Source organism: Fusarium phalaenopsidis (genome assembly GCF_050370095.1).
Source record: "Fusarium phalaenopsidis strain FUZ10S chromosome Unknown contig_32286, whole genome shotgun sequence".
Lineage (NCBI taxonomy): Eukaryota > Fungi > Ascomycota > Sordariomycetes > Hypocreales > Nectriaceae > Fusarium > Fusarium phalaenopsidis.
This window is the reverse complement of record NW_028145413.1, coordinates 2,595,433-2,617,258: the sequence shown is the minus strand read 5'-3', so window position 1 is coordinate 2,617,258 and position 21,826 is coordinate 2,595,433. Positions and strand designations below refer to the sequence as shown.

General features: G+C 53.1%; 10 protein-coding genes across 10 annotated transcripts; 5 read left to right on the top strand and 5 right to left on the bottom strand.

Annotated features, from left to right (window-relative positions):
* Positions 1–89: 89 nt before the first annotated feature.
* On the bottom strand, positions 90–944 carry LRP88_03118 (uncharacterized protein; the record flags this gene model as incomplete). Its single annotated transcript, XM_083239748.1, has 2 exons — positions 90–723; positions 787–944. The coding sequence occupies 2 exons, from the start codon at positions 942–944 to the stop codon at positions 90–92; spliced, it is 792 nt and encodes a 263-aa protein (XP_083104878.1).
* A 919-nt stretch (positions 945–1,863) lies between these two features.
* On the top strand, positions 1,864–4,023 carry LRP88_03117 (fimbrin; the record flags this gene model as incomplete). The annotated part of the gene is made up of 5 exons (XM_083239747.1): positions 1,864–1,886; positions 1,942–2,152; positions 2,206–2,897; positions 2,950–3,935; positions 3,992–4,023. 5 exons carry the CDS (start codon positions 1,864–1,866, stop codon positions 4,021–4,023), a joined length of 1,944 nt encoding a protein of 647 aa, XP_083104877.1.
* A 417-nt stretch (positions 4,024–4,440) lies between these two features.
* LRP88_03116 (MBOAT, membrane-bound O-acyltransferase family-domain-containing protein) lies at positions 4,441–6,756 on the bottom strand (the record flags this gene model as incomplete). Its single annotated transcript, XM_083239746.1, has 7 exons — positions 4,441–4,560; positions 4,626–4,843; positions 4,899–4,995; positions 5,045–5,163; positions 5,218–5,869; positions 5,919–6,040; positions 6,093–6,756. 7 exons carry the CDS (start codon positions 6,754–6,756, stop codon positions 4,441–4,443), a joined length of 1,992 nt encoding a protein of 663 aa, XP_083104876.1.
* Positions 6,757–8,264: 1,508 nt separating this feature from the next.
* LRP88_03115 (splicing factor SR family protein) lies at positions 8,265–9,465 on the top strand (the record flags this gene model as incomplete). Its single annotated transcript, XM_083239745.1, has 6 exons — positions 8,265–8,347; positions 8,754–8,810; positions 8,865–8,964; positions 9,030–9,247; positions 9,309–9,386; positions 9,438–9,465. 6 exons carry the CDS (start codon positions 8,265–8,267, stop codon positions 9,463–9,465), a joined length of 564 nt encoding a protein of 187 aa, XP_083104875.1.
* A 1,451-nt stretch (positions 9,466–10,916) lies between these two features.
* LRP88_03114 (uncharacterized protein) lies at positions 10,917–12,175 on the top strand (the record flags this gene model as incomplete). The annotated part of the gene is made up of 5 exons (XM_083239744.1): positions 10,917–10,977; positions 11,028–11,359; positions 11,418–11,693; positions 11,748–11,884; positions 11,935–12,175. The coding sequence occupies 5 exons, from the start codon at positions 10,917–10,919 to the stop codon at positions 12,173–12,175; spliced, it is 1,047 nt and encodes a 348-aa protein (XP_083104874.1).
* A 696-nt stretch (positions 12,176–12,871) lies between these two features.
* Positions 12,872–13,716, top strand: LRP88_03113 (solute carrier family 25 member 42; the record flags this gene model as incomplete). Its single annotated transcript, XM_083239743.1, has 4 exons — positions 12,872–12,875; positions 13,041–13,145; positions 13,218–13,585; positions 13,639–13,716. 4 exons carry the CDS (start codon positions 12,872–12,874, stop codon positions 13,714–13,716), a joined length of 555 nt encoding a protein of 184 aa, XP_083104873.1.
* Positions 13,717–13,965: 249 nt separating this feature from the next.
* LRP88_03112 (RlmE family RNA methyltransferase) lies at positions 13,966–15,296 on the bottom strand (the record flags this gene model as incomplete). The annotated part of the gene is made up of 7 exons (XM_083239742.1): positions 13,966–14,046; positions 14,105–14,266; positions 14,329–14,457; positions 14,523–14,840; positions 14,897–14,923; positions 14,986–15,039; positions 15,096–15,296. The coding sequence occupies 7 exons, from the start codon at positions 15,294–15,296 to the stop codon at positions 13,966–13,968; spliced, it is 972 nt and encodes a 323-aa protein (XP_083104872.1).
* A 515-nt stretch (positions 15,297–15,811) lies between these two features.
* On the bottom strand, positions 15,812–17,580 carry LRP88_03111 (uncharacterized protein; the record flags this gene model as incomplete). Its single annotated transcript, XM_083239741.1, has 3 exons — positions 15,812–17,161; positions 17,211–17,495; positions 17,560–17,580. The coding sequence occupies 3 exons, from the start codon at positions 17,578–17,580 to the stop codon at positions 15,812–15,814; spliced, it is 1,656 nt and encodes a 551-aa protein (XP_083104871.1).
* A 500-nt stretch (positions 17,581–18,080) lies between these two features.
* On the top strand, positions 18,081–19,248 carry LRP88_03110 (OST3/OST6 family protein; the record flags this gene model as incomplete). Its single annotated transcript, XM_083239740.1, has 4 exons — positions 18,081–18,428; positions 18,497–18,597; positions 18,654–19,009; positions 19,064–19,248. The coding sequence occupies 4 exons, from the start codon at positions 18,081–18,083 to the stop codon at positions 19,246–19,248; spliced, it is 990 nt and encodes a 329-aa protein (XP_083104870.1).
* Positions 19,249–19,911: 663 nt separating this feature from the next.
* Positions 19,912–21,381, bottom strand: LRP88_03109 (WD40 repeat domain-containing protein; the record flags this gene model as incomplete). Its single annotated transcript, XM_083239739.1, has 5 exons — positions 19,912–20,337; positions 20,547–20,864; positions 20,953–21,079; positions 21,150–21,187; positions 21,340–21,381. 5 exons carry the CDS (start codon positions 21,379–21,381, stop codon positions 19,912–19,914), a joined length of 951 nt encoding a protein of 316 aa, XP_083104869.1.
* Positions 21,382–21,826: the final 445 nt, after the last annotated feature.

Sequence of the window (21,826 nt, the reverse complement as noted above, 5' to 3'; positions counted from 1 at the left end):
CACTTTCGGCATTCAGCCAGTAATACTGATGTCTCATTTACCCAGCCCTGAGTATATTCATGGCTCGATACTCGTATAGCTCCGGCTTGTTATAGAGACAGTAGTCCAGTTTGAAGGATCGAAGCCCATTGAGCTTGCTTCTGTTGAGCGAGGTCTGCGGCCGTTTGGCCATGGCTGTCTCGCAGGCCACGAATATCTCCCTCTGCCGGGACGGAGAGGCGTCCGATGCCCAGAACTTGAGCCACCGAGCGAGCAGTTTCGGGGAAGGCCGCATCCGGGATGGTAGAGCACAGCCAGAGAAGAAGCCAAAGTGTCTCTTCCTGGTTGTGTTCAATGGCAAGATGCAACCCGCTCTTCATGTCTGCGAGGGGATCTTGGTACCTGACGAAGGACGCCAGATCTTCAATCTCGTCGCTCGCATCCCGGAGCAACTCAACAATTCCACCAACGTCGCCCTCAGCGGACATGACATGCAACGCACGAGCCGGACGGGCCTCAGGGTGGCTCTCGAGGTATGCCTCCTCAGTAATCGATGGTAGGATGTCTAGGTTTTCCTGAACGCCACCCTCGTTGACATATCTCGTGAGAATTGCAGCGCCCGGGGTCGCAGAGAGGAACTGGTTGGTGGCCGAGGGCCCTGCGTCGTTCGCTGGCAAATAAGTACTGCAACTCGGGCATTTGAGAGAGACTGCTACATCGGAAGACTGGTCCAACAAGCATTGCCTATTGACGTTTTAGCCGAGATTGTAGCACTACAGGCCATCGTCTCAAAAGCATCCAACATACCAATGAAAGTGACATCCACAAGGCAATTCGAGGTCATCGGGGACTGATTGCGAGACTGTGCTAGGGCCAGCGCTGGACGCCCCAGCCTCATCATCCACGTCCTCGTCCGGATCCAAACGCAACACCAACGACTCCTCACAGATCTTGCAAAGGGACATCCTGGTACGGCGTAGTGAATGGATGTTCAGGATGTTTCGGCTCACCAAGGATTAGACAGGGTGCTGTAACAGTCTTGCTAGCTGTTTGTCACAAACAAATTGTGAAAGGCTTGGAGGCGCGTTTTGGGTCTCTTCCCTTCCGTCCTATCGCGTTTTTTCCTGCTGGTTCAGGCCCAACTTTTTTTTTTTTTCTTCTCCTGCAATGCGAAGGAAACGAAAACCCAAGTGGGTGAGTAGACCTTACGCAACCGAGTGGGGCTTGGTTCATGATTTGCGAAAGCGAGTTGGTTTACGAATCACTTCCAGGCGGCAACATTTTGATAGGAGTAGCTTACACTCTAATACCCTGCCTGGGAGGCAGATGAAGGAAGAATTGGAACGAAACAGGGTGCCTAGATCTCCGTCGTAAGCATCCGTACCTTGTTCATGGCCGCCTGGTAAACGCGTATCCGCTGCACTGCCATCCCAATGGTGGCCATTACATCACCGCTCTCAAGCCCCGAAGGTCCTCCCACCAGGGACAGCTCCCCGCAGTGACCAAACAAACAAGTATCTCCGTCTGGCCAATCAGGTATAGCAGCTATGAGTTTACCGCCATTTAATACCCAGCGTAAAAGGAGGGGTACCTTGTCAGCCTCCTTGAGAAAGTACCAGCGCCGGACTCTCTGCTTGGACACCTCCCCACCCATGCTATGCCACCTAAAGACGGTCCCTCTCCCTTTCAGGTGCCCAATTCTCGCATCATCCTTTCCAGCTTCAACTCCGTCACTGGAATCAAGACCACATCTTCTCAACCTGCCCCTGCCAACAAGTATCGCACAAATATTGCAGGCCTCCCTTCGAGTGCTGGCCTCGCCTTAACAACTCGGCCCCTCTCCATCTCTCCTCGCGCCCCCTCTGCGCGACCCCCTCCCCCACCATGAACGTTTTGAAGCTTCAGAGGTCGGTTGCGCCGGATCTCGCGGGCTGCCTCGTAATACTGACAGCGTCCCAATAGGAAGTTTCCTCAGTTCCAGCAGAACGAAATCTTCTCCTTGTCCGATGCCTTCCAGCGACTCGATGTCGACGACAAGGGATACCTGGATGAGGCCACTGCTATCAAGGCCACGCAACAGAGCGAAAACCAGCCTTATGATGTTGTGCGCCAAGCGCTGAAGGAAGTCGAGCTTGACTCGTCACGGCGCGTTGAACTTGAGGACTATGTCAGCGTAGGTCTCCCGGCTCAAGTTTCCACGACTGTCGCTAACCTCTCTGCCACAAGCTCATCTCCAAACTCCGCGAATCCTCCCCTGCCCAGAAGCGCATGTCCACGGGCCCATCCGCCTCTTCCGCGCCCGGCGTTGTCGCGCAGCGCACTGGGGGGCATGCTTCCAAGAGCAGCGTGAGCGGCAAGATTCATGTCCAGGGTTCCAATGCCAACATCACCCACACCATCAACGAGGATGAGCGAACCGAGTTCACCCGCCACATCAATGCCGTGCTCGCTGGCGATCCCGACATCGACAGCCGTCTACCATTCCCTACCGACACTTTTGAGATGTTCGACGAGTGCAAGGATGGTCTGGTTCTCGCCAAGCTCATCAACGACAGTGTACCTGACACCATCGATGAGCGTGTCCTCAACATTCCCGGCAGGAAGACGAAAAATCTCAACGCCTTCCAGATGAGTGAGAACAACAACATCGTTATCGAATCCGCCAAGGGTATCGGCTGCTCTGTTGTGAACATTGGTGCCGGCGACATCATCGAGGTCAGGGAGCATCTGATCCTGGGTCTGATCTGGCAGATTATTCGCCGTGGACTGTTGGGCAAGATTGATATCAAGCTGCACCCCGAGCTCTACCGATTGCTTGAGGAGGATGAGACTCTCGAGCAGTTCCTCAGACTACCCCCCGAGCAAATCTTGCTCCGGTGGTTCAACTATCATCTCAAGGCTGCCAACTGGGGGCGCAAGTACGTCAATTCGAACCACACAAGATCAGCATTTACTAATATTTTGTAACAGGGTTAACAACTTCTCCTCCGATGTCAAGGACGGCGAGAACTACGCCGTTTTGCTTGCACAAATTGGCCCCGAATATGGAGTCACACGTGCACCATTGCAGAAGCAGGATCTTCACGACCGAGCCGAGGCGGTTCTTCAGGAGGCCGACAAGCTTGGTTGCCGCAAGTTCTTGACACCAAAGTCTCTTGTCGCCGGAAACCCGAAGCTGAACCTAGCATTTGTTGCCAACCTGTTCAACAATCACCCCGCTCTCGATCCTATCACCGAGGAGGAGAAGCTTGAGGTCGAGGACTTCGATGCGGAGGGTGAGCGTGAGGCAAGAGTGTTTACTCTTTGGCTCAACAGTCTGGATGTGCAACCAGCTGTCGTATCCTTCTTCGATGATCTTCGAGACGGCAGCATTCTCCTCCAAGCCTACGACAAGGTGATCCCCGGTTCCGTCAACCCCCGCCACGTCAACAAGCGACCAGCCCATGGTGGAGAGATGTCGAGGTTCAAGGCTGTGGAGAACACCAACTATGCGATCGAGCTGGGCAAGCAAAACCGCTTTTCGCTAGTGGGCATTCAGGGTGCCGACATTACCGACGGTCAGCGAACTTTGACTCTTGGCCTCGTGTGGCAGCTTATGCGCAAGGATATCACTGTCACTCTTTCATCCCTGGCTCAGAAGCTTGGCAAGAGGGAGATTACAGACTCTGAGATGGTGCGATGGGCCAACGACATGTCCCGCAAGGGTGGCAGAAACTCGGCCATTCGCTCTTTCAAGGATCCTGCCATCGGTTCTGGTATCTTCCTTTTGGATGTCCTGAACGGAATGAAGAGCAGCTATGTCGACTACGATCTCGTGACCCCCGGACAGACGGATGAGGATGCCTATATGAACGCCAAGCTGAGCATCAGCATTGCCCGCAAGCTTGGTGCCACCATTTGGCTGGTTCCAGAGGATATCTGCCAAGTACGCAGCCGTCTTGTTACTACATTTATTGGTGAGTCCCCTCGAAGAGTCTGGACTAAATCACATTGTTCTAATCATCTTGACCAGGTTCTCTCATGGCGACTCACGAGAAGATGTAAATTTAGTTTGGAATTTGGCGACGGCGTGGTCTGGAGGGGTTGTCATTCAGGGGCCAAAAATATCGAATCCTTTCCCAAAACTATCGTCCTTTCAAGGACATCTTGTTGTTTCAAACCAGTGCGTGTGCAAAGTGACAAGCGATAAGCTCCAGTTGCAGTAAGGATCCCTGGATAGTGATATTCTGAGTGCTGCCAATGAGTAGTCAAAATCGGTGAGCATATCAGTGCTATCCGCTGATGCAGCGGTTTCTCGTGGAAAGCAGTGGTATCCCGACTATTACCCAACATCATTCCAAGAGTGTTTTTTGTAGATAGCATTGCTCTCTATGAACTCAAATTGCCGTAATCAGTCTATTGTCTTTCCAACGCCATGCTAAAATGGTTTCTACTGTCATTCAAACTATGTGCAGCCCTCAATCACAAGATCAAGTACAGGCTGCATAGGAGGCTTGGCCCCGTAAAGATACCCAACCAAAATATGAGGTTCCCCAATGTCTTTCGTCCCCGTAGCCACTTGGTGCGGCTCAGTCTCACAAGCTATGGGATAAGGGGTCAGCAAGTGTACTAGTTAACATCCTTGGAAAAGGATGAGGCAGACTCACCGGCAGTTGGCACATCTGGAGGAACAAGAGGTAGCCTCTCAACTTCTTGAACAAGCACCACATGACCAGCTCATGAACACAAGCTGACAAAAAGAATGTGATCAGAGTGGCAGTGTGCTTGTTGACCTTCAGAGAAGATATAGAACTGTGATAAACGTGTCTGAGAAGGAAGATGTGGACTGGTCGATTCCAGTCACGGGCGAACTGGTCCCATGATACTATTTTCATGTTAGAACATGTGCTCTTGATCAATATGGACTCTAGGTGGCCTACCGCTGTTCCACCAGGCATCGTAGAAGCTTCGGTCAGCAAAGTAGGTCAACTCGGCCAGGATATTCAGGATAGTCTCCCAAATGAGGTACCAAGCAAGCTATTACAGTTAGTCTCTTGCCTTCATCCGATATACCTTTGCAACTAACCAGATATTCCATCATAAATGGGAATACCAGCTCGCTGAGGAGCCAGGGAAACTGCTGAAACCTTTCCCAGAGGGGCACGCCGTTCTCCTTCATCTCTACTGTCTTCATCACGACAGGATCTGTAAGTTTTTGTCAGTACATATTATATCGAGCCACTAGCATACAAGACTTACACATGGAATGTTGAGAGACTTGGATCATGACAAAGAGAACGCCAATCATCGCTGCAACCTTCTCAAACACATAGGTCCAGCTAATGGAGTCTGACCGCGGATACTCGAGCTCGTACACTAATGTCGGAAGCGGGATCCATTTGTAATGATCGATAAAGGAGAGGTTGTGTGGGTATGCTTTATCGGCTGTGCTGGCGGTGCCCTTGAGCTCGTCGGACAGGGCATCAATCTCCCATTTCATGATGCGCTCAAACAGGACAATTTGTTCATCATCCAGGGGCTCGCCTGACGCGATAGCCCGTGATATCTTGTCAATGTCACTTTCTTCTGTGTTTTGGTGCCCCGAGATGGACTTTCGGCGTTGTTCGGCAGATGGGGGAGCATTCAGATGTTGTGTTGAAATGGCGGATGCGGGAGGCTCAGTCTGCGAAGGAGTTGTCGCTGGGTGTACAAGGTCGAGTTGTTTAAGCTTCTTCGAAAGAGCCATACGGCTCTTGTAGACTGTAGATAGATGGCCGTTATAGAAAGCGTAAGAGTGCTGCTTCATCAACATGACAATGCCGTGAAGGACGAAGAAGACGGTATGAGTCCATGGCCAATCACGCCACAGGGTCAAACCAACCACACCTGCGATGAAGAGAGTTTGCCATATCTATGAGATTCAGTAACGATGTTGTGGGATCTGATATGGCACCACTTACGTGTTGGATGACCCATCCAGCTCCGTCCCAGTTCAGGTAGTTAGCAAACACGCATCGTTGAATGAGCCAAGTCACTGCTGTAAGTGCACACATGATGCCGTCAGAAATTAGAAGCAGAATCACTATTATGCAAGTTAGCAAAGAAGTACAAGAACAAAAACAGCGGTTTCTTACCGTCTCGGTGGAACATGGTCTCCACGATGTCACTGGTTCCCAAAATGTTTCCATAGACCTGCCAGTTCTCTACCGAAATCTTCAAGACGTAGAGTGTGACAGCAAGCCAGAAAAGGGTGTAAAATCCATGGAATGGGCTGTTGACTGAGGATGGGTTTTGACGGTCAAACGCCGAGAACTGGCGAGTAAAGACGAGATCGGCAAACTTGCGAGGGCGACGCTTTGGGCTGGCATCTTGTGTCCATTGAGAACTCGCCTTCAACAACTGCTGCAGGCTCTTATCGTCATCTGGGACGATATGAATACCAGAGTCACGGCGAGAGAATCGCAAACTCGCATCTTTATTGATGTCTTTGAAATCAACGGCTGAGAAACTTGGTGTTTCTGCTCGTTGCCGACCGTGACGGGTGTAACGTTGTCGGACAACGTGAGGCTCTGCCAGGGTGGGTCGAATATTCTCCTCGTAATCTTCTTCGCTTGGAGTTTCTGAACCGGGCCCTGTACTGGGCCCATCAATGGTCATTCCAGCAGCCCGCAGCGCATCCCCAAGCGACCTCGGTGGTGGTCGTTGAATGGTCGGCGACGGTGTTCTGGGGCTTTTGCCGGCAGCCCCGGCTCCCCGGCCGGAGAGCGGGGCATCCCCGGGAGTGAGAGGGGAGGCCATGTCTCTTGAATAGAAACGTGCCGTAGGTGAAATTGTAATCCTTGTGATAAGTAGAACAAAAGGCAAAAATGAAGACAATGTGACTCGAAAGACGTTCTTCTATGATGAAGCAACGGAGACGAGATGTATTGTGAGAGTAAGAATCGGATGTTATGATGATATGAATCCCAGCAAGGAGAAATGGAAGTGATGCGAGGGGCAATGAGGCTCCTGAAATAACTACCGAAGATGGCCGGCTTCTGAATCTCTCCGGATGCAACGGCTGGCGATCAAGCATGTGGTCGGTCTTAGGCTTTGACGCGGGCACCGGTAACCTGGTTGAGAACCCTGGTCTCGTGCATTTGCAATCCGAGGATGCCGTATGAGAATAGCATTGATATGCTTACTTTCTACCTCTGTCAGGCATATCACCCAATGTTATGTGACTAACCTCCACACCACGTCATTTTGCTTGAAGCATTGGATCCTCACCTTGCCTGGATCAGGCTTGCAGATGGCCGGGACGCTCGGAGGCGAGCGATGGATCCCGGCGGTACGAAGCGCGCGGGCGCCGAGCGATAATAGCCACTGCCTCGGTCTTCTTTGTAGAGATTTCAAAGGCGAGGCTGCTTCACCTCACATGCAATTGCATTGAATTCACGGCACCTCATAACTTCACCTGCTGACCAACTCTTGGTGTAAGGTGACGCGACATGACGAAGGAAGGACCCTGTTCAGATTCCCGATTCGCCGTGTATTGAGGAACCTATGACCTCATACCAAGATGCAGCGTGTCCCGTCAAATCTCTATCAGATTCCATTCCATGAGCATCTAGATGGCCGTCGGAGTCCGGACTTCATATCGGGTCCGCGGTCGCCCGGCGACATCAGCTCCGCATTCCGGCGTTTTAAGATCGGGGGCAACCGCCGAGGTAGATAGGCGTTGGGTTTGCGTGCCACCGGCCTCCATATGTGTCAGACACCTCAATGTCATCAGCTCGATATATCCCTTGTCTCCCATGTTCGCCGTTTTCGCTCAAGAAGTTGGAGGCTGCACAAGGCTGAAGAGTACTGTAACACGGACGGTCGGCCGTCCTGACCAGGGCAGTGAGCCACAGGAGCTAAGAAGCACCTAACCACCTCTGCGCCCGCTCATAGCTATATCGGGAAGTCAACGAGAGTCTGGCAATAAGGCATTGCCATCATTCTTTCCCGTGTCCAGCTTCTCTCCTTTCTCTTTGTAGGTAGGTAGTTGTCGCGTTTAACTTTTTTTTACAGAGTGACTTCCCTTCCAGCCTCACGGACTGTCCGAGTGTTGGTCAAGGCAAAAACGTATTACGTCAGCATCCGGCTTGCGGATCAAAACTTTCCCTGCCTTACCAACACCTCGTGACCACACGTTCAACTTTGATACAACATCACCAACAAGCACACTCTCCATCAATCATCTCCTCCCCAAGGCTTTTCGGAACTGCTTCATCGGTTCCCCTTCCCCAGTCGCTCAGTAGCGTCATCTTAACACCTTCATCATGTCTCGCGGTGGCACCACTCTCTATGTGACCGGCTTTAGCCACGGCACCCGCGCTCGCGACCTCGCCTACGAGTTCGAACGGTATGTCAACCTCGTCCACGCCCACGCTCACGCCCTCGTCCACGCCCACGTCCTCTCGTTTTCGCGCGAACCCACGTCCGCATCCACGTCCTAGGCTAGAGAGCTTGTAAAACTGTCTCTGCCTGGGAAATGATGCCTCGCCGTCCATCGTCGTCCTCGCGCCCGCCCTCGCCCTCTCGTTTCCGCACGCGCCCACGTCCCCAGCCTTGCATCCTCCCCTCTCTTGTCACGTTCCGTCGATGCGTCCGCTCGTCCACTGCGCAGTCGCTTTTCGTTCGAGTCGACGCCGAGTCTTTCAAACATCGGCGCGAGAATACACATGGCATTCCATGTTCAAAAGGGGGCCCCAAGGCGTTATGTTGGATTACGCTGTGCGTCTGGCATATACTGACATACTTATTTGCAGCTATGGTCGCCTTGTGCGTTGCGACATTCCAGCTCCTAGGTCGACGTCTAGCCGTCTGTGGGTGTTCTCACTCCCTTCGCTCTCTGCACCACTAACTGTATCCTCCATTAGCTTCGCATTTGTCGAGTATGAGGATCGTCGCGATGCCGATGATGCTTACCACGAGATGCACAACAAGCGCATTGGCCGTGACGACATCCTGAAGATCGAGGTATGTTTTCTCGGAACACTTTGTAGCCTTTCTGCTCCTGGACAGCTTTGCTGACATCTACGTAGTGGGCCCGCACTCCTCCTTCCGCATCCTGGCGTTTCGAGTCCGGTCGCGATCGGGACCGTCGTGGTGGTGGCCGCTCTCCCCGACGGGGACGTTCGCCCTCCCCTCGTCGCAGCACCCGCGAATACTCGCCTCGCAAAGACGAGCGACGTGACCGAGACCGCGACTACGACCGAGACAGCCGCCGCGATCGGGACCGCTCCCGCAGCCCTGACCACCGGTAAGCTTACACTTGGCTACTGCATCCATTGATGTTGGAGATTTGCTAACACAAGTTCTAGGGACCGTGAGCGTGATTCCAAGGATGAGCGCGATGACCGTGACCGAAGGGAGAACGGTGTTAACGGCGACGAGCGAAAGCGTACGTATTCTGTTACACCAAGTAAATACCATGCTGACCCCAAACATAGCCCTGGACAGCCCCCCTCCTGCCCATGACGACCTCGATGTCGCCGAGTAATCTTGTCGCTTGCAGCATTGGGAAGGCCCGCCGGGTATTGGCTGGGCTCTTCACGCAAAAGTTTCTGCTTTCTGACTGGGCCTCGGCTACTTCCCTCACTTGACAGGTTCAAGATGTTTTAATATTGATTGAATACCCCGACCGGGTGCATGGTAGCGTACAAGCAGCGACGTCAGCCACAAGGTCGGGTAGGGTAACCTTGTTTTCCAAGACTGGTGGTTTTCGCCACGGTGCGTTTCATTTGGAAGTAGTACTCATTCGTAGGTAGTTTAGACTGTTTATCCTGTAACATGTTTCAGCGCAACGGGTCACGAATCTGTATTGCTCAACTCCTCGATCGACTCAGCTTTCTTTGATACAAATCGCTGTGATGACATTGGATGCGACCTCAGAATATGACTGGTTCCATTGTCGCGCCTTGCTCTCCGTCCAGTCACATTGTAGGCCTGTCATGTTCCCCTTGTCCCTGTGTCTAGCCAAAAACAGTGTGGTTGATGGCTGTGGGCTTGGCGGCATCCGGCGTCAGGTTGACGCCTCTCCGAGTCGATGGAGTAGGCGGACAGGTACACAGTACCAAGATCGCCTCGGGCTGTCCGTCCACAGGAGTAATACGCTGTCGCCAGAATTCCATTGTGTTTTCAGCTTGGTGGCATGCTGATGCAGGTCGCTGCATGACTCTAGATCGCCTGCGTTGTGCGCGTGTCAAGTCGCAGTCATTCAACCTCATCTGCTGTCAACCTCGGGTCTCACCCTAGCCCCATCAGCCTCCTTCAGCCAGCCCCAGGATGTATACAGGACAGGATTGGCTACCCTACACGAGCCAAAGTGCCTGATCTGGCTGCGAGGTTTTCCCCTCCCCCCACTATTAAGCGTTCCAGGTCCTTTCTTGCTTCCCCCGAGCGGAAACCGGGGGGACCACGCGCGCGCCCCGAAGTCATCCGCATCGCCGGTTCACGCGCCCCATCCGCCTCCTCACTGACGGCACCGAACACCCTCTCCGTCCGACTACATCCCCTCCCGCACCCTCCAGCGAGTCCATTAAAAGGCGACAGCTGCCGTGCAATCTGCGATTCGGCCCGCCCATCACCCGCCCGCACGCCCCGTCGCGTGTCGGTCCCGGCGCAGACGTATCCCGGCTCTCCACCGATGGTTGCCGACAGGCTCTTACCTCTCCTTCCCAGCATGCAATCGTCGTCCTTCGAACCACAGTAACACCTGGGGCTATAATCGCTCGATTGAATCTTGCTGAGGAGCAAACCCTCGACACTCGCGGCCCTCACCCGAGCCTTGAGGCTCGCCCAATCTTGCTCGACATTGGAAGCCTACCAGCAACTGCGAACCCCATATTCATCCAACCAAGACGGGAGCCTCGTCTCGACTCAATTGCAACCGAGTCCTAGTATACGACGCCTTAGGGCCAATCGCCGCCATGTCTGCCGTATGTCAATGCCTACTAGTCGATCAGAGCTCTGTCCTCCTGCTCGCCAGGGGTAACTTTTTTCTTCAGCGAAGCCATACTAACTTTGGAACTCTCAGCCAGGGTCAGAAGTGGTCAATTCGGAGCCTGTGGCCTCTGGCCGTCTCCTACAGGTCCGAGATACTCTCTCACGACCAGTCGTCGCCGCATTCTGCGCAGGCGGTGTCGCCGGTGCCGTTTCCCGAACCGTCGTCTCCCCCCTAGAACGACTCAAGATCCTCATGCAAGTCCAGAGCGTCGGTCGAGATGCGTATAAGCTTTCAGTAGGAAAGGCGCTGGCCAAGATGTGGAGGGAAGAGGGTTGGAGAGGTTTTATGCGCGGCAATGGTACGAACTGCATTCGAATTGTGCCATACTCGGCTGTCCAATTCAGCAGCTACAACTTCTACAAGCGAGTACGTATAATGACAAGGTCCAACGAGAAGTCGTGGTCAGCTACTGACAACAACTCAGAACATCTTTGAGCACTATCCAGGCGCTGACCTGTCACCACTCTCGCGCCTCATCTGTGGTGGTGTGGCCGGTATCACCTCAGTCGTCTTCACATATCCCCTCGATATTGTACGAACTCGATTATCGATCCAGTCTGCAAGTTTTGCCGAGCTAGGAGAGAGACCGGATAAATTGCCTGGCATGTGGACAACCTTGGTTTCCATGTACAAGACTGAGGGAGGAATGTCGGCCTTGTATCGGGGTATTATTCCCACTGTTGCTGGTGTCGCACCATATGTGAGTCCTATGTTTCAGCCATCCGATCTCCCAAGCCTATGCTAATTGCTTCAGGTCGGTCTCAACTTTATGGTGTATGAATCAGCTCGAAAATACTTGACGCCGGAAGGAGAGCAAAACCCAAATGCGACCCGGAAGCTGCTGGCCGGTGCTATATCTGGAGCCGTAGCACAAACCTGCACCTATCCCTTGTAAGTTTCGGCAAAGAAGCGATATGAACTATTATTGACTCCGCATGCAGTGATGTCCTGCGCCGTCGGTTCCAGATCAACACCATGTCAGGCATGGGTTACCAATACAAGGGCATCACAGATGCTATCCGAGTCATCGTGATGCAAGAAGGACTGAAAGGTCTTTATAAAGGAATTGCTCCCAACCTTCTCAAGGTGGCCCCCAGTATGGCGTCGAGTTGGCTGAGTTTCGAGATGACACGCGACTTCCTAGTCAACCTCGGCCCCGATGCTGAACCACACTCCCTGTGATTTGTGTGTATAAGTGTGTGAGCATAGTCTGTAAGACAGGGAGTTTTTCCAAATTTGCTTGGGTTTGACGGCCGGTACGGGGGATGAACAAAAAGGAACAAGGAATGGCGCGACCACGGGAGACGCGAGGTAGACGTGTACAGTCATGGGACAGTATTTGGGATGACGGCAGCCCGATTTATATAGTGGATGCTGTGTTACTAGACGTTACGGAGGTTGCTTGCCGCATGAGGATGGATACCAAGGCATTTGACAATAGATGAGAACCGCCACCAGTTATTTTGAACATTCGATCGGTTGCGGAGATAAAAATGAAGGATTTTGCTATCACTCTTGGTATCTTCACATGTGCTGCTTGTCAATGAGTTTGCATCATGCATGGTCTCCCTATTGGGATGGGGCGAGGGTCGGTGAGCTCGGTGTGAAACCCAGGGGAAGGTGAAGGGATGGGGCTAGCTCCCGCTCTTGGTGACGCTAACCTCGATGGGGCGAATGCACACAGCGCTGCACAGGTCACGAGATACGCAATAGTGCCCTAACTGCCACACCTGACCGCCCCAAAATTGCTCGCTCCTGCTGTGGGCTAGGCCCCACCAACCCAAAGCCCTTGAATTTTTCGAAAGGCGAAGGAAGGGTTGTTTGTCGCATCCAACTCCACGCCCAACATCGCCAAATTTCGCAGCGACAACCGCCGCCATGGGTACGTGAAGCTTTTCAACATCAGCCTCTGTATGCGAGTAGAGAGGGTGCATTCGTGCACTCTCTCTGCGACCAAGGCACCATCTTGTTCGCGAAAGCGCAAGACAGCGTTGCCCGTTTTTGAGCATGCTTGAACCAATTGGCTGACGATGGCTTCACCTCACAGGTATCGATCTGAACAGCCACCACGTGAAGGGCACTCACCGCAGTGCCCCCAAGAGCGACAACGTCTACCTCAAGCTCTTGGTGAAGCTCTACCGCTTCCTGGCTCGTACGTCCACCCTTTCCGCACCATCCCACACAAGCGAAGAGCACGCAAGCTAATCACAGAAAAAATCACCAGGCCGAACTGACGCCTCCTTCAACAAGGTTGTTCTCCGACGTCTCTTTACGTCCAAGATCAACCGCCCTCCCGTCTCCCTGTCCCGAATTGTCGCCAACATCAACAAGGAGGGTGAGAAGCGAACCGTCGTCATCGTCGGCACCGTCACCGATGACAACAGACTCCTCGAGTTCCCCAAGGTGTCCGTCGCTGCCCTGCGGTTCACCTCCACCGCCCGCGCCCGCATTACTGCTGCCGGTGGTGAGGCCATCACCCTGGATCAGCTTGCTCTCCGTGCCCCCACCGGTGGCAACACCCTGATCCTCCGTGGCCCCAAGAACGCCCGTGAGGCCGTCAAGCACTTCGGCTTTGGCCCCCACAAGCACAAGGTACGAGCGTACGGTAGTTATGCATGGGTGACAGTCTCTAACAACCATTACAGAAGCCCAAGATCCAGTCCAAGGGCCGCAAGTTCGAGCGTGCTCGTGGCCGAAGACGTTCGCGCGGTTTCAAGGTCTAAGCGTGAAGTGGGAGAAAATCATTGGCCTTGGGTGGAGTTTGGGCCAGCTTATGAGGCAATTGATGTCGTCTTTCGGCTTGCAACTGGGTCTTACATGGAATTGGCGTGCCTAGGTATCACAAAATTCATCAATGAAATTCTCGCGGATTGCTGCCGCCTTGATCGTACCATTGTCCCAGTGAATGAAGTTAACAACCGCATGCCATTATCTTACAGCGATACATATATCTTACAAAGTCCATAAACATACTACTCGTCCATGTGGGAGGGCGGCTCTATCACAACACCTGGCTTCCTCCGTAGCCCAACAAAGTATGATTCCCGACTCTCCTATTGTGATTGTCAACATCATTCACGGTTGCTGTGCCATTCATGAAAATGCACGTACCTTTCTTGAAGACTCTGGCTTCTCTCGAAAGACCTTGGCAAACAGAGTCTTCAGTTTCTTCTCGAATTCTTTATCCTCTGGTCCCTGGTAAAACTTGCAGACAAAGTGCCCGCCAGACTTCAGGGTGTCGCTGGCAAACTGTAGGGCGGCGGCACACAGATCCTATAAGCCGAGAGTCAACAATGTATCTCTTATAGTTATTGCGAAGCTTGAATGTTGCTCACCATGCTGCCAGCGTGATCTCGAAAGGCATTGCCACTCGTGTTCATCAACCTATGATAGGGATTACTCAAGCTGTTCACGTAGAAGCCGGAAGTTTGATCCCAGGGTGCTGACATGTCACTTAGAACAACCTGTATAGGCGGTTAGTAAGGATTGTACAGAGGCCTAGATAACAGCAAGGGAGGTGCCAACAAACATCTACAAGACGTTGACTCGATGTGCCTGACTCTGAGGCTTCCGATGATCCTGATTCAGAGCTTGCGTGCCGTTCCATGTCAATGTAGCTAGGACGGTCAATTTCCGACGCCTCAACCCCGTCAGAGGCACTCGGCCCGGCCTCGTGCTGCAGTGGCGGAGGGCGTTTATGAGTGTCGAGTATGAAGTTCTTGACCATTTCTTGGACATTTGGAGAGAGGAAGTCGCCTTGGAAGGTAGCAACACCTTGCGGCGGCTGGGCTGGGATGAGGTCGATGCCAATGACTCGACCATGAGGTCTTGTCCTATCCACGGCGACCTAGGAGAATCCAGTGAGTCTAAAGTCCCACGAACACCTTCAAGGGAAAGACTAACCTGTGACCAACTTCCGGGGGCATATCCCTATCGTGGCATGAGCTCGAGTTCACCCTAAAACGACAATCTATTACAATCAACAAACTCACCAGGTCAACAACTGTCTGCCCATTGTTCTTGAACAACCTGTACTTTGCATCCATCTATTTTCCTAATCAGACCCATGTCCCGGGGCTATTGCCAACGACAGGGTACACACCTCTAAAAGTTTGAACGCTGCTCGACTCTTGAGGCCTTGGACTTTGGCATTCCTGGCGTACGCATCGCGGCCTTGACGTTGCTTCCAGCGGGAACCCGACGAGGACCAGCGAACGGGGCATCTAGTTGCTTTCTCAAATGAGAATTGGAGGTTGGTCAGGCCTCCAACACCCAAGAAGCAAGGCTTGAGCCGACTGTTCATTGCATATGTCTGCGTTGATGAGCAAAGTTGCTAGATTTGAGTCTGTTAAGAGAAATAGAATAGGCCACAAGGAGAAATATGGCCTGAATACTTCTCTACAAAAAGAAAAGAAAAGAAAGACTAGAGTGCCTTTTCGAGTAGTGATCCAGTGTCATTAATGTGCGATGGTGGTGGGAAGCGAGTAAACAACACAAGTTTTTCAAGGTCAAAGTCTGACTAACCTAGACCAATCAATTGATTACGAAGTTAACACAACCCAGATACATTTACGAACTGTACTTTGACAGCTAATCGCAGACAAGGGACATATACGGGGTTTTCACTGCATACAATGGCAGACACGGGACAAAGTTAAGGGTAAATGTGCCCAGTGAGCTCCAGTTAAATCAGTTACCAAACGCCTTTCCGTGAAACCAATCCCTATTCCCAATCCCTAGCCAAGGACCTTCCTTCCAACGCCAGTTATGCAATGCTCATCCACAAGACAATGTCATCTCGCCTGTTCCCATCAATCACTACTGCAAGAAGCTCGCACCCACTCCACGTCTATCCCGCTTCAACGGCGAGAATGTCGCACCACCAAATGCGCTTGACGCGCCCCCCAATGGCGCCTTGAGTCTGCGGCCAGGTGCCAGCTGAATCTTTGCAGGTCGTGGCACCGTCGTCTCTCCATCCTCCTCATCAAAGAGCGTCTTGTTGGAGCCACCAAGGATCTTGCGCTTCTTCTTCCGCCCATCGGCATCGAAGCCAGCCGCGTTGCTAGGCTTGAAGAGGCTCTCAGCCACCTTCGACTTCAGCTCCGGCGCCTTCTTCGGCATCTGTACAATCTTGTTCTCCTGTTCTCCAGCCTCCGCCTCCTCCATTACCATCTCTAGCTTGCTGGCAGGCTTCGCTGCCTTGTTCTTTCCTCTTGCTGTGACCGGCATGTTCTTCTTGGTCGTGGGTGCGTCGTCCAGAGCCTTCCTTGGCCTGCCCCTGGGCTTTCGTCCCTTGGCGGCCGAGGCGTCCTCCGCATCACTAGCAACACCAGCATGGCTTCCCAGGGCCATCACATCTTCGGCAGGCTCTACCTGAGCAGGCTCGACAGCCTCGTCGACATCCTCCTCAGGGTCAACGATGGGCTCGGAAGCCTGGGGAGCATTGCCCGTGGGTGATTGGATGTCGCTGAGCTCATCTGAAAAGTTCTTGGTGCGGTTCAAGAATGGTGTGATCGAGAATGTTGACTTTTCTCCAACCAGGGCATGCTCGGCTCCGCGCTTGTTAAACGGTCGGTTCAGTGTTGCTTCGTCCGGACCAGGTGTTCCGATGCTGATATCCTCGAGACTCATGTCTTGGGCACGTCGCTTACGGCCTGGTTCCTTCATGGTAACCGTCTTCTTGGCTGGCTTGTTGCTCTGTGCAGCCTTGCGAGCGGCCTCCAGCTCAGCGCGACAGGCCTCGAGTTCGGCTCGTGTATTCTTGAGGTCTGTTTGAGCATGCTTTCGCTTGCTCCGTGTCTCCTCAAGGAGGCTCTCGAGTCTTTCGACTTCACCTCGAACCTCCCTCAATTCCCGGCTGTGTTCCTTCTTGGTCTTCTCCAGCTCTCTCTTGGCTTCTTCCAATTGGTCCTTCCATTGATCATCATCGCGGCTCTTCGACTGCAGGCGGCTCTTCGATCGCTTCTCGTTTTCCAGTTCGACCTCCAGCGAGCTAACCTGGCGCTCAAGGTCCTGCTTCTGGGCGATAACGGCACGATGGGTTTCGAGCTGTTGCTTGAGGTGGTTGAGTTCGGGCTGAAGTTGATCCAACTTGTGGCTAAGGGCGAATTTCTCTTGCAAAATCTTGTTTGATTCTTGCCTGAAGTCGTTAAGCGAAGCGATCTCCATCTATGTCGCCATTAGTAAAGTCCAGGTATTCCATGCCCACGCGTCTTACCTGGAGAGCTGCCAGCTCCTTGTCTTGCTTCATCAGTCGCACATCCCGGTCCTCGATCTTCTTCTTGTTCTCACATCGCTCGGCATGTGAGTCTTCCTTTTCCTTGCTGAGCTGCTTGACCATAGCATCTCGCTGGATCAATCGATCCTTGAGCAATGCATTCTCGTCACGCAAGGTCAACAGGCGAAGCTTCAGAAGGCGAGCCTGCTCGTCGCGGTTGGTCAAGTCCATCTGGTGACTCTTGCCCTGATGCTTTAGTTCAAGCTCGTTGATCCGAGCAATGCGCTACAATGTCGCCGTCAGCACTGGGTCTGGGTTGACTGCGTGATAGCTTGTGAGACTGCCATACCTCGCTGGACCTGGCCTTCATCTTGTTGATGTTTTGCTTGGGTTAAGCAACCTCTGACGGTGCCTATGATGAATAGCAAAGATTCTCGATGATAGCGAATGTTGAGGCCTCAAAATATGTGAAAGATATCTCGAGGCGAGCGTCATGGACGGGACGTTGGTAGAAGTTAAGGTGGGATGGATGCAACGACAGTTCCGGTCGTGTTTTGGCCCAAGTAAACATGGTGCTAAATCGGGCTAGCCTATGAGCGCTTAGCTTTAGTCACGTGCAGCTGTCTCATCCAATCGATACCGCCCCCCGCCTATTCATGGCGCGCGTTGGAGACAGCTTAGGTAAGGTGCTCGGCCATTTCCAGAATGAGAGGCCACCTCAGCTTCACCTCATAGCTCCGCGACCTATCCTAGTGTCAAGGTGGTAGCTTGTAGAGTCTACTACTTTGACATAACCTATCTCGAGGCCAATTGGCCCTTTTTCTTCCATTTCTTTCGACCGCAGCCGGATCTATTCAACCTACAGTCGCCATGCGTTTCCTTTCGTCACTCCTTTCGCTCGCCCTCCTCACGACGGGTGCTGTCGCAGCTAAGAAGTCGACCACCGAGCGATTCAACGAGTTCCACGCCAAGCAGACCTCCAACCCAATCAAGCTCAGAGATTCTTCATACAAGTCCCTGACTGCTACACCTCGCGACTATAGCGTTGCTGTTCTTCTGACGGCTGCTGATGCGCGATTCGCTTGCCAACTCTGCCGCGAGTTTCAACCCGAGTGGGATCTAGTTGGCAGGAGCTGGGCCAAGGGCGACAAGGCCGGAGAGTCACGTCTGGTTTTCGGCACGCTGGATTTCACTGATGGCAGAGATGTCTTCATGCAGGTTGGTATACCAGGAAGAAGCTTTATTGCTTTCAACGGTCATTAGGGGTTTGATCTGACTTTCAGCAGCTTGGCCTCCAAACCGCCCCTGTCCTCTTGCTCTTCCAGCCTACCCAGGGCCCTCATGCCGTCGCAAAGCAGGACCCTTTGCGATACGACTTCACCAACGGGTGAGAAACATTAGCCTTTCGCTTTCTGTGAGCATGTAATAACCTAGGATCATCAGACCCGCGACTGCTGAGCAAGTCCAGATTTGGCTCGCCCGTCATCTCCCAGGCCGACCTCATCCTCCCGTGAAGCGACCCATTAACTGGATGCGATGGATTTCTGGCATCACCATCGTTCTCGGAGGTTCAACTGCACTCTACGTTGCGTACCCTTACGTGCTGCCCATCCTCCAGAGCCGAAACCTCTGGGCTTCCATCAGCCTCATCTCGATCCTGCTCTTTACCAGCGGACACATGTTCAACCACATCCGCAAGGTTCCTTACGTCGCTGGCGACGGACGAGGTGGAATTAGTTACGTTGCGCCCGGTTTCCAGCAGCAGTTTGGCCTGGAGACCCAGATTGTGGCCGCGTTGTGTAAGTCCATGCTTCAAGCTCATGATGGTATCAGGTGCTAACTCGTTCGTCTAGACGGTGTCTTGTCGTTCTGCGCTATTTCCCTGGCGATCAAGGTCCCCCGCATCGCTGATGCCAAGACTCAACAGGTCGCTGTCATCGCTTGGGGTGGTGTTCTGTTCCTCGTCTACAGCTTCCTTCTCAGCGTGTTCCGCGTCAAGAATGGAGGTTATCCCTTTTCCCTGCCGCCTTTCATGTAAAGGGGTGATTGGAGATGGACCAGAGCCTATCTACTAGTCACTCGGATCAGGTCGGGGTGTTCATATGGATGACGTGCGAGGAGGAAGGTCGACACCTGATCAAAACGTGCTGGCTCTGCTCGATCCCCCATGCAGTGGTAAGAAGGGGATGAGTAAATCAAAACATGCATGGTGTACAATATTGCCAGTTAGGCGTTTCCCTTAGACGGTTCAAATGTAGCATGACAATTAAGGATGTTTTTTGGTATCTTGATCAACGTTAGTCGTAAGCCCTGGGGGTATCTGGTGACCCTGTCAGAGCAGGCATTGGCAGAGGAGGGGGACGAGCTGGCATCGCAAGAGACAGTGCGGAGGATGCGCACAACTTCACACCTTGCTGGCAACCTTTACCACACGCATCTTGTTGAGAATCACTTGGGCACCATGTCATGTTTTAACTCGAGTTCTTTATTGGAGAACAAAAGGATGAATCCCGGTACTTTCAGGGGCTGCTTATAACCAGCAAATGCGTGATGCCCTCGTCAGATTTGAGTCGCCCCCCCTTCCTTTGCATCAATAAAGACCAAACGAGGAAGCCAACCATTTGACGCCCCACCAATGATCTACCTTCTTCCGCTCGCCTCCGGCCTCGTCACCACGCTCCTTTTTTAGGGTAGAGGAAATTTATGCCCTCGACATGACACCCCAGGCACGGATGATGTTGTCAGTGTAACCAGCGAACAGAGTCTGGCCATCAGCAGACCAGGCCAAGCTGACACACTCGGGCTCCCGGCTCTTCTTGCCAGTGTCGGGGAACTCGGGCTTGAGCTCATCAACCTTGCTCTTCTTCTCAAGATCGAAGATGATGATGCTGCTGGCAGTGGCAGCGCAGAGCCAGTATCGGTTGGGGGAGAAGACGAGAGCGTGGATCTCGTCGTTGGCGTTGAGGGAGTAGAGGTGCTTGGACTCGTTAAGGTCCCAGAGCATGGTGGTGCCGTCCTTGCCACCGGAAGCGCAGAGGGAACCGTCGGGAGAGATGGTGACGGTGTTGATGTAGCCAGTGTGGCCGATGTGGTCGGTCTGGAGCTTGCAGGTGGAGAGCTCCCAAACCTATAGGCCTGTTAGAATCATGAAATGATACGGGATGCATCAGATGGTGAAAACAGGGTAGTGAATAAACTGGATCAGGGCAATGGTGAAATAGTTGTCTCATGGCCTGTGGAAGCAGGCTCTGAAGTAGCAAATACTTGGGTTGCAAACATCATATCGATTGGGAGTGTGTAGAGTGCTTCAGCAGCACATGCGGAGCTGTTACTGACCTTGACGAGCTTGTCCCAGCCGCTGGAGACAATGACGGGGTTCTGGGGGTTGGGGCTGAAGCGGACGCAAGAAACCCACTCGGTGTGGCCCTTCTCGGAGATGGTGTACTTGCAGTCACCGAGGGTGTTCCAGAGCTTGATGGTTCGGTCGCGAGAGCCGGAGACGATCTGGCGGTTGTCGGCAGAGAAGCTGACGGAGAGGACGTCGTTGGTGTGGCCAACGAATCGTCGGGTGGTGGTGCCGGTGGCGAGCTCCCACAGACGCAGGGTCTTGTCCCAAGAGGCAGACAGAGCGTAGGCGCCATCGGAAGAGATGACCTAGATCCAACAAATATCAGCCCAAGTTCTCGTTTCGTCCTCCTCGCCAAGGTGCGGATGGGCGTGGCGGGGCACAAGGTGAACATACACAATCGGAGACGATGTGAGAGTGGCCGTGAAGAGATCGCTTGGGGTAACCGTATTGGGTCTCATCGCGGGTGAGGTTCCAGATGATCAGAGTCTTGTCTCGGGAGCCAGACAGGAGCATGTTGGGGCTGGAGCGCGATCAGTCAGTTGATGGCCTCTAAATGGATCAAGACGAGTAGAGCTCTATATCGAACGTACTTCTCCATGGAGGTAGCCAAGCTGGTGACCCAGCCATTCTGTAAAAGTTAGCTTCCTCTTCTTGATCCCAAAAACTCATCGCCTTCCGCGAGGCCGACCAGAAGCATGTTGACGGGGAGCATCGTGGCCAACCACAGTCGCGATGCAGCAGTCGGCAGCGGCAGGAGGGAGTTGAAGAGGTTCGACGTACGTGGCCCTCGAGAGTGCCCTTGAGGATCAATTGTTCGGCCATTGTTGCGGTGACGAGGCGATGCAGAGGATCAGGGTGCGTGAGGGAGAAGAAAGAGAGAAGTCAAGGGCTGCTCTGCAAATCCTAGGCCTGGTCGGATCTTGGAAGGCTTCGCCGGCAGAAATTGGGATTTTTTGTGTGGGTTAAAAATTAGGGCCGCACGTTCGGGCTCCGCTTTGATTGAAGCGTGTCCGGTGTGCAAACAGCGGGTACGTACCACTGTGTGTGCGGGGCTCAAAAGCTGAGCCACATCTCAAGCGAAAGCCACAGGCTCCAGCCTCTCTGCAGCCGCAACGCCAAAGAAGCAGCAGAAGCTCAGAGGTCTCGTTACATCAGCCCAATTGACGGTTCTCATGCAGTTCATCCTCAATGAGGGTTTTGCTATTACTTTCGTTAGCCTTTCGGTCTTCAAGATGGGGAGGGAAGCGCGTACTGTGAACTCCATTTA